The 18486-nt window shown below is 40.4% G+C and overlaps 1 protein-coding gene across 1 annotated transcript; it reads left to right on the forward strand.

Moving 5' to 3' along the window:
* Nucleotides 1–2590: 2590 nt before the first annotated feature.
* LOC117463700 (caspase activity and apoptosis inhibitor 1) lies at nucleotides 2591–9253 on the forward strand. Its single transcript, XM_034106085.2, is given in 7 exon segments — nucleotides 2591–2838; nucleotides 3762–3953; nucleotides 4639–4723; nucleotides 4826–4871; nucleotides 6185–6252; nucleotides 6338–6494; nucleotides 6496–9253. Coding segments are annotated over 7 exon segments (960 nt in total). The 5' UTR covers nucleotides 2591–2733; the 3' UTR covers nucleotides 6803–9253.
* The last annotated feature ends 9233 nt before the right edge of the window (nucleotides 9254–18486 follow it).

An 18486-nucleotide genomic window follows, 5' to 3' on the forward strand; every position in this document is an offset into this window, starting at 1 on the left:
ATAGGTCTCAGATATATACAAAACATGTCTATGAAGTGTTTGGCTGGAAATACCAAACAGATCATAATTGTAGCATCCCATAAACCCCTAATGTTCAGCCCTGTTCCAAAAGTGCTGATTCTGTGTCTGTAGCTTTAAATGCTAATAAGCTGCTGCATGGCACGCCCCTCTGTGACGTGATTGGTTTAAAAGTACACACTGGTGCTCTAGGAGGAGAGTCAGGTGATAAGGTGGGCGGGTGTGTATAGCCAGTTGAGTAAGGCAAGGCAAGGCAAGTTTATTTATATAGCACCTTTCAGCACCAGGCAATTCAAGGTGCTTTACAAAAAAGACATTCAGACAAAGGCATTTAAAAACAGTAAAAGATAATAAAAGAAAAACAAAAAATGAAAGACATTAAGAAAATGACATTTAAAATCAGTCATTAAAAAGAAAAGCTAATAAAATAAACATTAAAATATAAAAGTTACAGTGCAGTCTAAGATATGAATAGTTAAATTATTTCGGTTCTTGATTTTTAATTTATTCACAGAACCTCCCTTTGGAAATCCGAACATTTCCGTCCCGATTGTTAATTTGGACCGATTGTTTTCACCATGTTATGCTCGCATGACATCCACAAGCGGACCCTCAGGAGCCCCCTACTCTGCTTTGCGTTCCATAACAAAGTCTTTAAGTGTTACCTGAACACCCCGTGTTACCAAAACACTATTTTTCACCCGTCGGTGCTGTGATGCTTGTTCCTCAGTACAACTCACCCAAAAACTGATCTTAAACCCTGGCTACGATGGATATCCCAAATATCCTACTTTCGAGCAGTCCCTCTCATAAATGTCATGGAGTTTAATTACCTTTAAATTTAAAACATTAAAAGAAAAAATACATGGATAAAAGTCACAGTGCAGTCTAAGATATGAATAGTTCAATTAAAAGCAGCGACAAAAAGAAAAGTCTTTAGTCTGGATTTAAAAGTAATCAGAGTTGCAGCGGACCTGCAGGTTTCTGGGAGTTTGTTCCAGATATTTGGAGCATAATAACTGAACACTGCTTCTCCATGTTTAGTTCTGACTCTGGGGACAGAAAGCTGACCAGTCCCTGAAGACCTGAGAGATCTGGATGGTTCATCATTTAGCAGGAGGTCAGAAATGTATTTTGGGCCTAAACCATTCAGTGCTTTATAAACCAGCAGCAGTATTTTGAAATGTATTCTTTGACACACAGGAAGCCAGTGTAAAGACTTCAGAACAGGAGTGATGTGATCCACTTTCTTAGTGTTAGTGAGGACTCGAGCAGCGGCGTTCTGAATCAGCTGCAGCTTTCTAATAGATTTGAAATGCACTTGAAATGTTTGGCTCTCTGAAATGCTTGGCTCTATGAAACCTGATGTTCTTATATGATTCTGTTTTCTTCAAGGTTGTGTCTTCCTGGTCAAATGTACTTATTGTAAGTCGCTTTGGATAAAAGCGTCAGCTAAATGCAATGTAATGTAATGGGTGTTACCTTTGGCTTTGAAACTTTCAGAATCTTTTTACACAGAGGGAACAACTATTTATGTATAAAAGACATGAAAAAGTGGATAATAAGTGACCTTTAAGTCTATTTGTTTTGCATAATTATTAGCCAAAGTTCTGCAAACATGTTTCACTTTCTTCAATGAGAAGCTGTGCAACATTATAATACACTATATTAAGTGTATTTTCCTGACGATGAATTCAGCTACTCTAAAGAGTACTTTGTGATCATGTCTGAAAATGTGATAGACAGTATTGATCTCTGTTTGTCTTGCATAATTATTAGTGTAGCCTGAGTTCTTTCCTTCACCAAAAGCTGTCAAACATCATAATAAACTGTATAAATATTAGCTTTATAGTGTATTTGCCTAAGGCTATATGCATCTTCCTTGATCTCAGGGTGTTGTGATCATGTCAGAACATTTGAAAATGTGATATGCTTACTTTTTCTTTCGCAGAATAACATCCATACATCACATCTTACATGATAATTTCACATACGTTCCGTATCACAGTTTTACATAATTGTTCACATAGGTCATGCATAAGTCACTTTATCCGCGATAGACATATTCACGTCTTTTTGTTTTGCCTAATTATTAGTTTTGCCTGCAAACATGTGTCATTATCATGTGACCCCACATTCCTTTGTAACACCCTTTGTAACAAACATAAGGAAGATGCTGCTGGTTTAACTGTGGAGGCTGAATTATGTAAATGAGCCTCGGCGGAGGGTTTGAAGGCATTCATTCACAGTAATGAATTCGATGCACAGTATTTGATGAGGCAGCTGGAACTTGGGAGATGGAGAGACGTGTGAAAGACAGGGTGGGCATCTATGATTGACTGTAGGAAGTCATCTGAGGGAGCTTTGAAGTGTTAAATGTTCATGATGGGATTTCTGACGTTTCTGCGGAATAAATGTAAGGATGTCAGTCACCCTTTTCTGGTAAAAAATAATGAGGACTAAGAGATACAGACAGTACCAGCACCGCCCTGCCGGTAGGTGGCGTCGACTAAACCAAACGGTGGCATCGCCGCCGCCAAAAGAGGAAGTGGTCGCGTTCTGATGACAGCTTTTGCCGCAACATTCAAAATGGAAGTATAGCTCGGGATATAAAACACCTCTCTGTAACATTGGCATTGTTTTTTCAGCTCTCAGTAGAAGCACAGGTGTGTTTCCGCTTTCTTTCGGTGTGCTCCAGGTGTGTTTACCCTGACAATGCTGAAGAAGAAGGCCAGCAGCGCAGAGAAGAGGCGGAAACACTCTCAGACCGAAGAGCGAGCAGACAACAACAAACGCCGATGTGCGGATGCTAACTCCGAGGTAACAGCTTAAGCTAGTGTCATGCTAATGTAATGCTGTGTTTAACAATCGGAATAATATACACGATTCTTTAAACTGACACTAAAATACATATTTGATTAATTTATTTTCATGGTTACCTTTAGGCGAGATGTATATGTATTTAAACCCATGATTAAGAACGTATGTTTTGTGTATTCGCTTTAGCTAGGGTTCTGAAAGTTTATCAAATAAAAATAAAATATATTAAAACGTTAGAACCCTGGCGGTCTGTTGTCAGAGTCATGTTAGATATGCCGAACATTAAACATTTATCAGACTTTGGTACAGTTTTTTTTTTTTAATGAAGCTTGCTGTTTTCATTTTCGATAGTATTAAGCTGTGTTGATCAATGGCAACCAAGATATACCTAACAGTGAATTGACGTTTTTGATCATTTGTATGACAAAGCCTTAAATTACATTTATAATCAGGGATTTTTACCCCACGTAAAGTCTTTAAATGTCTAGTATTCTTAGTCTTAAAGTCCATAATCCAAAATTGATATATATGACACAGGAAATCAGAAAATAAATCCACTCACTTTAAAGCTTGAATAAGAAAAGATTTGAATAGTTACACTAATTCTGCAACAAAAAAAACGGACAATTGAAAAATATTTTTACTCATTTATTTAGATTTTTTGGTTTAAGTAAAACAAAGTTTTTCAATTACTTGGGTTGTAGGTTAGCCTACGGGCATGTTATTTAATTCCAAGTTTGTTTAAATAACATGGGAAAGCTCTTGCAATATAATTTAAATTATAACTTAATTTAACTAAATATAACTTACACAAAAAGTCTAAATGGTCCACATACCGTTTGAGCTACTATCATTTTGGCACAGTGTTAACATCTTGTATTGTCTAAGTACCTCCAGAGTAACATGTTGGTTTCTTGCTGCAGGGCTCTAAGGATGATATGGCGGACGCCGAGCTGGACCGGATCGGCAGCGACATCGAGGAGGGGGGGCTGGACCTCAGCCTGGCCTTCCAGCCCATCACCGCCTACGTCGCTGACAAGAAGGAGATGTTGCAGCAATGTCTGCACGTCCTCGGGGAGAAGAAGTTACGCAAGATGCTGCCCGAGGAACTCAAGGTGAGGGATTGTGTCTGAATACTAACTCATGATCTGTGCATGCCTGGAATAAGATAAGCAGGATGTCAAATGAAAGTTTGAATTTGTATGATTTCAATTGCTGAAAAGAGGGTACCTTCCATTGATCAGGAAGATTTGTGGAGAAATCAGGCTAATTTCTCAACATATTCATTTACATGTTGGACCTCTCAAATGGTCTGTACACCACAATAAAATGTATTTTGCGTTGCTGACTTCAGTTTTGGATTTAAGGACCACATTTTGTTGTAAATCAACATTTGTGGCCATATTCTGTACTGTTGGACACAGCACCATTCATCTGAAAAGCAACACCACCTTGAGATAGGGATCATTGCATGAAAAGGTTTGTTCCATGACTTTTATTGTTCTATGCCACCTTTTTAGTTTTCCAGGTCACATAAGTCAGATAGAGAATTGCTACTATTTATTTTAGTTATTGAACATACTTTACCTTTTTAATCCATATCTGTAAGCTGTGTGTGTGCCTACTCAAGACATTGTAAACATGTGTTAATGAAATGTATCAGGTATTAAATACTTGGCTAAACTAACAAATATAAGCTATACAGATAGAGTAGTAAGACTGTATGATTCTGCTGGCTGCTCGGATGCTGTTATAGCATCCCATCGTTACAGAAACTATTAAATACATTATCATTCACAGGACTGTAATTTAGAGGAAATCAAAAAGATGTGCTGGGATCAACTGGAGCCCATCTCAGAGCAAAATCTCATTCAGATTCTAGCAGGTAAGAATTAAAGCCATTTGGCAAGTTTTTCTTACAAACTATCTTGAAACAATATTTCAAACGCCGCATTATGAATCCCTAAAGCTGTTGGTTGTTCTTTAGGGGAAGACCTGACATCTGGAAACACAGAGGAGACTTTAGAAAGCCAGTGAGTGAAATGACTTAGGACAACATTTCAGAATATAAGTGGGTTTTTTCATGAAATGATACGGCGGCCAATGTGACCCGCTCTATCGAAATCAGTCGGAAGTCGCAACGGCTCATTTCAAAATAAACGTGGATTTGCGTAAAAAACTATTTTTTCGGGGTTCGGGTGTTTTGTTTGATTTTAAACAAACAAAGTCTTGGCTTTCGGAATATGAAACTTTTATTTCCAAAATCACGATAAATACATTCTTTAAGCTTGTAAAGGGAAGATAGGCACCTCTCACTCGCAATCTGCTCTTCCGCAGCGCCGCCCCCCCTCCCTCCGACTGACATTATGAATGTAAGGCGTATAGTAATCATAGATAACACGGCAGGGTCCGTTACAGTTTGTTTTCGTCTGATTTCAAATAAACAAAGTCTTGGCTTTCAGAATATTAAACTTGTTTCGGCAAATTCAGGTGATAAATATAACTTTGAAGCTTCGGCATAATTACAAGCGGAGAACGGAGTAACTTGACGTCACAGCAGGCAGAACAACAGCCGGTGTTTCTCCTGAGGGTTTTCCCCGGGAAACAAACACAACCGCAAAATTACACACACACACACACACACACACACACACACACACACACACACACACCACACACACACACACACACACACACACACACACACACACACACACACACACACACACACCGTGAGCTTCCCCCAGACCAGTAATCCAAACGAAAATATCTTCCCTCCGTAGTATTTTGATCATTTGCTAATAACCAATCAGATCGATGGATTCCAGAGAAGAGGAAACTTTGAAGGCCTTTTTCTCAAAATGATGACTCGGTGACAGTCATTATACAATGTGACATATTTTGCTTAATATTTGGAGCACAAAAACAATCCTGATATCATTAGAAAGCTAGGAATCTCCTCTTTCCAACAGTGTATACAACTCAAAATGTGTCTTCGGGTCAATGCGACTGATGTCGATAGAGCAGGTCACAACTGTGCCGAAACGCATGCAAATTAAGAAACATATTCACCAACTTGACAACACATGCAGAACTTAGAAAACATTCACCAACTCGTGCAGCGTTTACTGAAAGTGCTGCATAAACGCTGCAAATACAAAACGCTGCAAGAAGCTCAAAACGCAACGGAGCGGCGGCGCTTTTAGTTAAAGCCGCGCATGTGTGGTCAAGATTTTTGTGTGTTTGCATCGATTTTCGAAACTGCAGCGACCCTCCGAATGTAAGTGTTTTGGGCCACCTTACATATCCCCTTTTAATATGATCATTTCTTTTTTCCTCGGTCAAGGCAAGACAATAATGTGGACTCTACATCTAGCTTAAAAGAAACTGCAAAACCTGAGGACCCTAAACAAGGTAATTCACATGCTAGGTACACTAAACTAAAGGAAGCATATTTAATAGGAGCATTTCAAATAACAATGTGTAATTCTCTCCACAGAGGGATCAGGTGAGGAGAGTGACGTCCTCAGTATAAACGCAGACACTTACGACAGTGACATAGAGGGACATAAAGAGGAGCAGGGTAAAGCTGTGGAGGGGGAGGTAATGGCAGCTTCTGTAGACCCAGCTGCCGTAACCCCAGCTACTATAAACCCTGCCCCCCCCCACTGCCTCACCTGCAGAAGCAAAGAAAGACCTGCAGAGCGACATAGACCGCAGTGTCAGTGAGATCTTGGCCCTCTCTGCAGGCACAGAGGAGGCTAAAGAGCAGAGTGTGGCCCCTCCTCAGTGCACTGATGTTAGCTCACCTGTTGTTCCCCCCGTGTCAGGCCGGGCCCCTGCAGGAGGCCCCCCTTCCCTGCAGCAGCTGGAGCTCCTGGAGCTGGAGATGAGGGCCAGAGCCATCAAGGCCTTGATGAAAGCTAGTGATGGGAAAAAGCTTTGTGTGGCAACAAATGTGTAGTAAGCTTTATTTGTTGTTGGTTTGCTGATTTGTGTTATTACTCCATATTGGAATGATTCTGCAGACTGTTTAACGCAGAATAGAACACATCTGATATGATTAACATTATGGGGTCTGCCCATGTACTGTTGTGTTTGGCCACTAGATGGCAGTGTGCACCTGCAGTACAGTTGAGGTGATGTGTCTGAAGAGCAAGAGGAGGTATCGAGTATCTACTCACATTACAGCCGAAATGCACACGTTTAAAAATAACATAATGTTATTTTTGGTTTACAATTTTTCCTTGTTAGAGTTTCTGACCATATCAGAAAGATATGTTAATAAATAAAAAGTTGTAGCAGCAGTGTTGTGAGGTCATTTACCTGGTTTGTTTCTTTACTGAACTCTTGTTTTGGTAATGCTCAAGTAAAAATAGTTATATCTTTCTAGTTTTTATATTCTAAATATTAAAGGGATACTCAACCCACAAAAAATAAGCATTTGCTGAGGATGCATAGCGCCTGATTAAGCGTGATATTGTTAATGGAAAGTGTTTCAACGTACTGCACTTTTAATAGTTGTGCAACTTAAGTTCATTGAGATTGTGTAAGGATGTTTTTCTTAAAGGTGGGGTAGGTACGTTTGAGAAACCGGCTCGTGATACACTTTTTGTTATATTCCATGGAATGCTCTTAACACCGGCCTACCTGCCTGTCAGCCTTTCATCGGGGCACAAACTTATCTCGTGCCCTCATTGGTCATGTGCGCGTCCGTGTGTGTTGGAGGAGGGGCTCTGTAAGGAAGTAGCAGATTTTTTCCAGCTGTGTATTTTCAATTTCTATAATTCTAGCCACTCGAGCTGGTTTCTCCAAAATTACCTCCCCCACCTTTAAGTTTGATGTTGTTAAATGTGACATGCATTTACTTCAGTTCATCAAAACTTTTCCTCTTTTTTTAAATTCATGTTTTTGGGTTGAGGCATGTAAGTTTACATCTAGGTAATGCATTGTAAATCATAAATAAAAGTTAGCCTTTTTGGAAGCGAAGTACTCTTTTTAAGGCTACTTACTGGGTGATTGGTGCAAAAGTGCTACAACGGTCATACATTGTCTTACAACTAGTTAAACAATGATTCCTGTATTTGGTGAATGTTTTGCAAATGATGCACATGTGTTGTCAAGTTGGTGTAGATGTTTCTTCATTTGCATTTATTTAAAAAAAAAAGTGCTTTCATATTTTCCTTGCTTCTGAATCTGTGGCGCGTCCACACGGCAGCGTCGCGTTGAAGCTTGTCTGTGTCTGGCGTGGACCAACAACCAATCACATTAATCTCCCGCCCCGACACACAAGCACACGGTTTGATTGGCTAGTGCTTGTTCTGGCATATGATTTGATTGGCTGGCGCTTCCGTCGATGCTTGAAAAGTTTAACTTTTCTCAACTTTCGAAGCGAGCAACGGAGCGGCGACGCGACGGACCCACAAGGCAGTTCGGCAAAGCGTGACGTCACCCCATTCAAAGGGAATGGGAAGCCCATGGCACCTGTTGGCCACCGTAGTTGAGGCAAATGCAACAAACGGTTCCCATAGTATAGTATGTATAAAGTGAAATAATTAGAGCAGCTGTCCTAACCTGGAGATCTTTTATCCACCACAGGAACTTTGTGTCCTGTTCCTCCTTTCTTCCTATATTGTGGCTGTAATTTATTTGCGAAGCCGCTTTGTTCCTGTGAGGCTTCGCTGTGTGTGCAATTACATGCAGATGCAGAGAAAACACAATGACATGTTTGCTAAGAAGCCAGGTGCCTGAGTATTTGCATGTAAAAGGGGGTGAAATGTGTGCAGGTATCTTTTGAAGAGGAAAATGTCTGCTTTAGAAAAAACCCGATATAACAATAGTTAAGTGCTGGTAGTGTGAATGATTGCTGAGTATTCATCCCTGTCATGTTCCCGCTATTAGAAGGCCAATTATGATTTGATTGGAGCAGATAAAAGGCTTTTGAGGCAGACGTCTAAATGAGCGGTCTGCAGGGCGGAGTGATGCTGTTTTGTTCAGCGAGTTCTTTTTCACATGAACTTGGTGATCGCTGTTAAAAATATTGAATGGTGCCATTATGAAAGTCAACGATAAGGCTATGCAAAAAAGTTTTGTCGTGTCATTTTGCTCCGAGATGAACAAGCCTTTTATTATACCAGCGTCCTCAAGAATTATTTCAGGATGGTTTAGTTTTTTCCTGCTTTGTTTAACTTGTCATCAAACATCTGGAGCAAAACTGGCTCCACAATGTTGTATTTCTGCCAAAACGGAGATTTATCAACAGCTCACCTTTTTGTTCATTTTTCTTGTGTGCAGCGAGAGTTGCAGCCTTGAGTCATTGCTGTTGCAAAATAAAAAAAATGGCCAATGTCTTCGGCCACATAGAATTGAAAAACTAGTTCCATGCTTGTTTGTAAAACTCCCGATAATACTGTCTTTTTTAAAGAGCACATCCTGTTTGCATAAATAAAGTAGTACTCTTCAAATATCCAATCTATGACACTGATTTTTTTCTGTATCAAGTTTACATTTAAAAGGTCTCTCACTGACACAAGGTTGTTCAAAAAGTGTCTGTGTGCAAAGACATTGATTCAAAACAAAGCTGTCTTTGTAAGTAGAAAATGGTAGACCCTTATGTTGGTTTAGGAGCACTAAATCACATTACATTGCATTTAGCTGACGCTTTTATCCAAAGCGACTTACAATAAATGCGTTCGACCAACAAGATACAACCTTGAAGAAAACAGAATCATATAAGTACATCAGGTTTCATAGAGCAAAAACATTTCAAGTGCTACTCAACTGGCTTTAGATCAGCCAGTCATTTTATTAGTATACAAGTGCTTTGCAGCGAGGGTGCAGCGAGGGTGCAGCGAGCCGTTTGGCTGATGCAGAGCGGAGTGCACGTGCTGGGGTGTACGGTTTAACCATGTCCTGGATTTTTTTTTTTTAACATTTGTTGTCCTTTTCACAGTCTTAAATATGTCCTTTTTTATATCTGTTTTGTTCTTAGTGGCCACAGAGAATTGCAAAACTAGTGGAATGCATGTGTGAAATTCTAGATGTTCCTGTCTTTTTTGAAGAGCACATCCCGTTTGCGTGAATCAAGTTCATCTCTTCCAATTTCCCACGTGGCAACACACTGTTTTTTCTGCATTCGGACAATTACATTTAAAAGCTCATGCTGCAGGCAATAAATGTCTTGAAAAAAATCTGACCACTTGTTGGTTTTGCAGCAAATGTTCTTTATTGCGTATGTATGTAAAACTCTAGATAATAGATATTACTGTCTTGTTTTTAAAACATCCCAGGAGATGAAATGGAAAAGCACCTCTGTATAACTTGATGATATTTCCCTAAAGCATGACTCATCGTATTTCAGGTACAGACAGTGTTGGATTCATTTAGTTTTTATTAATGATACAAAAGTGCTAGCTGCTACTGCATTGGAAAAAGGCATGATGTTCATCCTAAAGAGATTTTCTACAAATAGTGACTTTAGTTGGTTCTCTGTGGCCTTGAATGCTGGTGTCTCTAAATGGAGAACAATTACAGTTTATCCCTGTGTGATGCAAATCTGTTTGCTTTTCACTTCATGTGTAAAAGCTTTGCAGGCTTTCAGAAAAATGCATTTGAAAAATAAGAGCTCCTTTTTATTTTTGGTCACACTCCACACTCCCTGAGAGAGATTTGATATTCCTCTCCTGCATAGCATCAGCATTTTGAGAGCTGCCTCCACTGACATCTGACTCTGGGATTTAGTGCATGCTCTCTGTTTCTCTCTCTGCGTGGCTTTAACCTCTCTGCATTTAAATGGAGCATTAAAACCATCAAACAACCAGTGTCAGTCTGTCGGGGGAGCAGCAACCCGATAAAATACTTCTGAAGGATATCGGTCACAATCCTATCGGCATAATCAAATCAAATGTCACACAATTACATCAAAGCAAAACTCCCAAGCAACATGCTACAAAACACTGTGGCCTAATGGGAGTTTATTCACCACTAATAGAGTAATCTACGGTTAATCTGCAATCAGTAAACATGACTGCTCTCCCTCTGAAATGATCTATATGCAAACTCCTGTCATTAACTCTTTTAGCAGCCCAGATAATTAGGAGAGCAATGGTTTGTTTCTTCCCACATCAATAAACACTCGTAGGGTTCAACAACCCTGAAAAGGGGGAGTCAAAATGCAGATTATTTTATTATGTATTTATTTATTTATTAGGTTAGCAGTTAGTTCAATGTGCGAACCAGTTTGGTTTCAACTGCCCAGAGCCCAAGTGGTGCTGCGTCATGACATCACCGTTCACGTTTCTTATGTTCTCAGCGGTCTGCGTCGGGTCGATGCTGATGTTTGGCATCATAACGCCGTTATTAGAGTTTCTCTCATGATGATAGCAGCATAGCCACCGAAGCTAGTCTGACTACTGGTTGCTATCATATTGTGGGAGAAGCCGTTTTCTGCTGGCATATACTAGTGTATTTTTCCCTTGTGATCTTACTTGTGATGGTCTGACATGGCAACCTGTGTAGCCCATGTATTGATTATAGCTGATGGCTTCTATAATACAAATAACTAGAGGAAAGCTAATGCCGCTGAAGCAATGTGCTGCCCAAATCGGTCAATAACAGCAAGCGGGTGGTCATTAAAAGTATAGTAAAAATAAACAGTATCACACGTATGCCTGGTTAGTGTTGCATAACTTTATGTGTAGTCGTGTTCTAGTCACTTTGCTCAGCGCTACTGCTTCTGTATGAACTTCGTTTTTGTTTGCCATACTCGCCATGTATGTATGGTTACCCCCCCCCCATCCCTGCCTCCGACTTAAAGGTCACCTATTATACTGTTTTTCATCAGTATATTATAGGTCTCCGATATATACAAAACATGTCTCTGAAGTGTTTGTCTGAAATACCAAACAGATCATTGTAGCATCCCATAATCCCCTCTGTTTCAGCCCTGTTTCCAAAGTGCTGATTCTCTGTCTTTTACTTTAGATGAAAATAAGGAGCCCCTCCCCACGCCCCTCTGAGAGACATTTGGTTAAAAAGAACACAATGGTGCTCTAGGACAGTGGTTCTCAAACTTTTTTCAATAATGTACCCCCTTTAAAAAAAAAAAACCCTGATCAGCGCAAACAAAAGCCTATATAAAGAGGTACAGTAGACTACAGCGCTGCACCATCAGTGTCTGATTTATTAAAACAACAACCTTGTAACTGAGAAACACTTAAATGCTACATTTCAAATGTTTACAATCCATCACTAAATTCATGGCAAACCAATTTTAATATCATGCAATAACACTGAGACGACATTAGCTGCATTGAACTGATCTTTTTAATAAGTTGTACTTACGATTTAGTGAGAAACATGGGCTTGAGCTTCACTGAGGATCTTTGTCATTCTGACAGCGAGGCAAACTGCAGTTATTACACTTCGCGTTTTGAAATATGTGTAACTCTGTTCATATAAAACCCACACTGCTCAAACTTCCTTACTTTACCTAAAATTAGTATATTTATTTGTTTTGGGGCGTGGGGAATGAAGAGAAGACAATGAGCATTTTATGAGCATGGGATTTTGACCCCTCATATAAACATATGCATAATGCTGTGCTATACTTTGCGGCCACACGCCGTTGCCAAGCAACGCTTATTGTTTATGTCCTTTGACATGCAGGCAGTCATATAATTAACTAGAACTATCTAGATCTGATGGATTTCAACATAAACGCGAGAGAGAGATCAGATCAGTTGCTGCGGACGGAGAACACGCAATTAACTCTTTTAGCACCCCAGATAATTAGGAGAGCAATGGTTTATTTCTTTCCACATCAATTAACACAACTTGGTTGGTTATTGGCTAATGGTTACACAAGCCAAGCAAACATGACATCATAAAGTGTCCAAAATCTGATTAGCTCATTTTCATATAAATGGATCAGGACAAAAAGTGAGCAAATCTTTTTTAACGGGGCCGATAGCCGGGGCTAGCTTGGGTAAAAATATGAGAAACTGGTTCAAAACCGAGCACCTGCTTCGAAATTGGCCCTGGAACCACTTTAGTTTTAAAGAGCTACAATACACTCTAAACACATCCAGTTTCTGTGAAGTACTAAACATTACACACACACACACACACACTGTTTACGATGCTGACACACATTCACCATTTGTTGGGAGACATTGATCTGTCATATCCTGGCGCAGTGCCATTTTTATTATTTTTGATGATTTATATCCTGCAGAAGCACAAAAAGCCCGAGCAGAGTCAGAGTTGTGATAAACCCGTCGGATATCTTCTCTGCAGCAGCTGGTGCGTGACATGAGTGATGTCCGGAGAGCAGTTTATATCCGGGCGAGTTTCTGTCCGTCCTTACGAAGGAGTCATGTTCCTCGCCTGTCTTTAATGGCGCTATCGTCTGTTTTAACTACTGCAGCACGTAGCTCTCCTGGGTGAAGGCATTCTGTTGATACAAAAGATACAAGCACATAAATGATACATGTGTTTTCATTAAAATGTCCATATGTCTCTTTTGACTCCTTCATTTAATGGTGAACCACAACAAATCATCACCTTTAGTTGCTAGCTGATAACTCTTCTGATTATTTGCAAAACAAGCATCATACTCCTTTCGTTTGAGAGTGGATTTAAGACAATTAGTCCGAAACGTGATGCTAAAGCAACAGACTACAAATAATTTTCAATAATAGAAACGTTTTGAAAAGTTGTTAAAAAGTCTGAACAGTTTTGCCTTTGAAAGTCATGGTACCTGAAATGTGAGCACCGATTTAAAGAGAGGTTTAGGTACAGATTTGAACATGCCCTTCCTCTGCAGGACGGGCTGTTGCATGCTGGGAGGAGAAGAAGAGGAGGCTGTTCATCTCCATGTCAGAGTGCCTGAAGCTTCTGCACAACTCCTCGGACCTGCACGGCCTGCATTAAGAGGTATGTCGTCAAACTGTCTTTCATTTACCGACTCCTTAACTCCTAACTCAGTGGAAATCAATGCTGGCATATTCATCCATTACACAGCAGAACACAGGCATGTCATTGTGAAATGAATGCGTGCTGCTACGAGCTCAGGAAATGAACTATTTGTTTGTCAGAGGCTGAAAAAGTTGGGCACTTTGATAACGATTTCTGTGGGATTAATCAAGGCGAGTCTGAAGTGAGTCCTGCATTAATCAACAGTCCCTCTGCACTCACTTTAACTAATCAGCAGCAGACCCCACAGCACTTCACCTATTCAGCGTTTACACCATTCCTCCTGCAGAGAGCGTCACTTTGTGCAATTTAAAGGTCGTATAGAAGTGTTGAGTCATTTCAAAACGATCCATCATGAGTCACGACAAAGGTCCTTAATTGTGATAACCTCACCTCTAACTGCTCCCATCAGTCACACCAGTAATGATCTGTCATAATAGTGTGCGTGATTTGTGTGTGAAGACATGCAACAGCTCCTGTATTTATCCTACAGCACTGAGGAGTCGTAACCGCTGTGTTGGAGGTTTTATCAGAGTTTTATCACTGGTGCTTGGACTGCATAATAAAACGTGACTTAATGAAAGTAAGCAGGATAATGTCTCTCCCCCCCCCCCCCGCAGCGGAGTGTTGTTGTGTGAAGCTGCTGTTGTACTTAACCTCATCACCACCAGCTGATGGAGGACGCACAGGGTGTTCTTATTTTTAATTTACGGCTGATGAAATGACTCAGCAGTTTAGAAGTGATTACAGAAGTACATTTTATTACAGTGCTTTTTTTATTCTGCACTGCAAGAGGAAGTGTGAGTAACAGTAAAAGTTAGCCATGAGGGTTGTGAAATAGATCTTCCATCACACCGTATTGTACTGGTATCTTACCCAACGGTTCTGTATCCTATCCTATCGTATGGTATCTTATCTAGGGGTTGCAATGGGCGGAAAGTTTCCATGGGAAGTTAAGCTGGGGAATTTTGGAAATATTCAATGCAAAATTAAACAAAAACATGACATTTCAACAGATTTTTTTTATTTATTTATTTTATTATAGTAGAACGGAACAAGTTTTAATTATTTTATTGAACAATTATTTGTTTAATTGAAGAACGAAAACAGGAATGTTGAGTTAAATATTACTCTTCTGTGCATGTGATGGAGGAATGCACAGTGCCTGTAGGGGGCGTGGTCTCAATAGCCCTGCAGTAAGCAGTGTGCTATGGCATTGATATTCAAGTGTACTTGAATGGCATCTGTTGGTTTTAGTCAAGATTATGCTACAATATACTTTCCCCAACTATATTTAAGTTCCCTACGAAGAGACAACCTTCAATTTTGAAAATTCCCATTTAATTCCCGTTAATTCCCATGGAAAGTTTCCGTCTTTGAAAATCCTTATCCTTTTGTATCTTATCCTATCGGACCTCACTTTATAGTATCTTATCCTAACATTCCATGCGGTATTGTATCATATTGTACTGGAAGGTATTGTATCCTATCGTACTGTACAGTATTGAATCGTACGGTATCGTATCTTTACGGTAGAGTAGCGCCATAGAGTAGCGTTCTCATTTTGTCTTGTCTCGTATTGTGTAATTCGTTTTTAACGGCATGAGGCGCCTTGCTAATAGCTTCTGCTTCCTCTTCTTTGATTTAAATACAGCATTACATTAACAAAATCTCCACAGGGTGACAGGAAATCTGCACCGGTGACGCAGGATTCAAGTCTAAAGTTGCAGAAGATGAGGGTTGAAATCTTCCCCGAAAGCGTTTCTTTTTCCGGAGTGATGGTGTGTAAGTGTGTGTTCCTGTTACGGGCTATGTCATGGGAGTGTTTCCATGGTAACGTGGCTGGATAGCGCTCTCGGGGGAGTTTCTGAGCTCCTGCTTTGCGGGGAATGATGATAATAGTGCCGAGTGTTGGATAAAACTCAACTGGGGAAGGCTTACCCCCTCATATTGCTGCTTCTTCTGCACACTGGCATGTTAAAATCCATCCTACAGTGTGTTCAATATTCAGTGCTTTTTCTGGTGATTTCACGTATCGCGCTCTGACCGACAGTGAGAGTAACTGCTGGAGCGTAAAGGACACAGAGAGGCACAGAGCTGCTGCTCAGACCTCTGCTGTTTTATATTGTTTCTGACAGTTGTGAGTTGTGTTCTTTAAGAACCATTGTGCACCTTCACATTGCTAAAAATACTCAGTTTAACATCTTCTTAATTGCATTTTCTGCAGATTTTGTAGAAAATATTTTGAAATCCTCATATGTATCAAACATATCCAGGCAGTGTTTTATCTCTGATCCGGTGCCTCCTCGGCTGCATCAGATACCTGTTTATACCCAGCAGCAGCAGCTCTTTTCCCTACACTGATATGCAAATGTGCGTGTTATTCACTGTTAGATGTCGGATTCCAGCAGCTTAGCAAACACAGCTTTGTATTAGATCACTTTGGTGCATAAATTACATGCAGAGCCAGTATAAGGCCTGCAGAAAATGACTGAAGACTGAAACTCTTTGGAGTTGAAAATGTCACATTAATTTCAAACACATTACCTCCCGCTGCAGGACTTAATGAAGAATCCATTTGAATGTCATACCTGCTTACGTGCAGAAAGTTTATTTGAAATGTCTGAGTCAATTACCCCGAGTGTGTGTGATAAGGAGCTGCTCAGTGAACCTGAAACACGGCTGTGAATCATTTCCAGGCGAAAGTCTTTTTATTTTTCTCCTGCAGCTTAATGGGTTTGTCCTCGGCGTTACTGCAAACGACAAATTCACGTAAATAAGAACAGGCTTTTTCTATAATCTGAGCAAAAAGAGACGGACAGAGCTGACTGATTGTCGCATGACTTTTAAACAGATTTAAAAGAATAATTTATTATAAGCTTTTCTTTTAGTTTTAAAACATATATTATTCCATGGTGCCAGTTAGATTGCAACCAATGTAGTAGTATCATTGAATTGATGCAGTAGAGAACCTAATTTCCTACTTCCTGTTTGACTCCTACTGTTCCCTTTAGTTATTACTTCCCGTCTTCTTCTACTCTTCCCGTTAGTGTCTACTTCCTGTCTGACTTCTTCTGATGTTACAGTTAGGCTCAATTGCAAACCACCCCTACACCCAAGCCCGCCTTAACCTGCCATCAGGCCCTGGGGCTGGGGTCATTTATAGCCTCGGCAGGCTCTGTGATCGCACTTCTCCACTCTGCTCTACGCGCGCCTGGTCCTCTCCTCCAGATGAGTGACGTATCGGGCCTCCCTCATGTATTTGTGCGGTTGCCGTTGGCTCCCCTCCACGTAGCAAGTCCTCGTCGTCCTCTCCATCTCCTCCAACAGATAATGTCCCTCCTGTCTGTTTTTCCTCTCCCGCCACTCCATCGCTATCAGAACCAGACGGCCTACTTGGCTCCGAGGCCCCGCGGCCGGTATCGCCGCCACTCGGTACAGAACTCATCCGTCCTTCCTCCTCATCCCGGCTTCGGCATGCTTTGTAATAGCTGCTTGTCTCGAAACTCCTTTTCCCTCAACAATTTCCTTTTCCGAGCGCCACTCTCAAACTTTTTCTTCTCTGACATTTTCTCCTAAACAACCTTCTTCTGTCACTCAATCAGTCGCAATTTAAATAAGTCACATGTGAAACATATTCTCATTCTGATTGGCTGTTAAGTGGTGCCCACTGACTGTTTCGGAGTCATCTCTGGAATCCATCGATCTGATTGATTAGCGGAGCAAATGATCAAAATAGTACGGAGGGAAGATATTTTCGTTTGGATTACTGGTCTTGGGGAAGCTCGCGAGTGTGTGTGTATACGTGTGTGTGTTTGTGTATTTTTGCATTTGTGTGTATTGTGTTTGTTTCCCGGGGAAAACACTCACGAGAAACACCGGCTGTTGTTCTGCCTGCTGTGACGTCACGTTACTCCGTTCTCCGCTTGTAATTATGCCGAAGCTTCAAAGTTGTATTTATCATCTGAATTTGCCGAAACAAGTTTAATATTCTGAAAGCCAAGACTTTGTGTATTTGAAACCAGATGAAAACAAACTGTAACGGACCCTGCCGTGTTATCTATGATTACTATACGCCTTACATTCATAATGTCAGCGGAGGGAGGGGAACAGCAGAGTGGCGAGGGAGAGCTGTCTTCTTCTATTTACAAGCTTCAAAAATGTATTTATCGTGTGATTTTGGAAATAAAAGTTTCATATTCTGAAAGCCAAGACTTTGTTTATTTAAAAAAAATTGTAAAACATCCGAAATAAAAAAAAAAAAAATTGAATTATTTAGATTTTTTTTGATTGGTTCATGATAGGCCTGCATTTTATTATAAAGTTGTGAATATTTACAGACCGTTGCAAAAACTAAGAAGCTTATAAACATCAGGTTTAAAACTAAAAGAGCTTTGAAACACAATGAAAGATGTTTGGAGTTTTATTTGAGTTATTAATTTAAATTTGTTGTCTAAGAGATGCTGATTTGAAACCGTTGTTACATACAGTTACGGCATTTCCTGTTTCTGCCGGAGAGAGGGGAGGCCGGCTGTATTTATACCCTCCATCTGACAGGAGGGAGCCTCGTTGAGCTGCGAGTGTCACTCCGACACAGAGTTCACTCCGTCATGGAGTGGGTGTGGTTTGTAATTGGGCCTAAGTCTCTACTTCCTGGTGGTCTTCAGCTGTTCC

The sequence above is a fragment of the Pseudochaenichthys georgianus genome, chromosome 18, assembly GCF_902827115.2.
Source record: "Pseudochaenichthys georgianus chromosome 18, fPseGeo1.2, whole genome shotgun sequence".
Classification (NCBI taxonomy): domain Eukaryota; kingdom Metazoa; phylum Chordata; class Actinopteri; order Perciformes; family Channichthyidae; genus Pseudochaenichthys; species Pseudochaenichthys georgianus.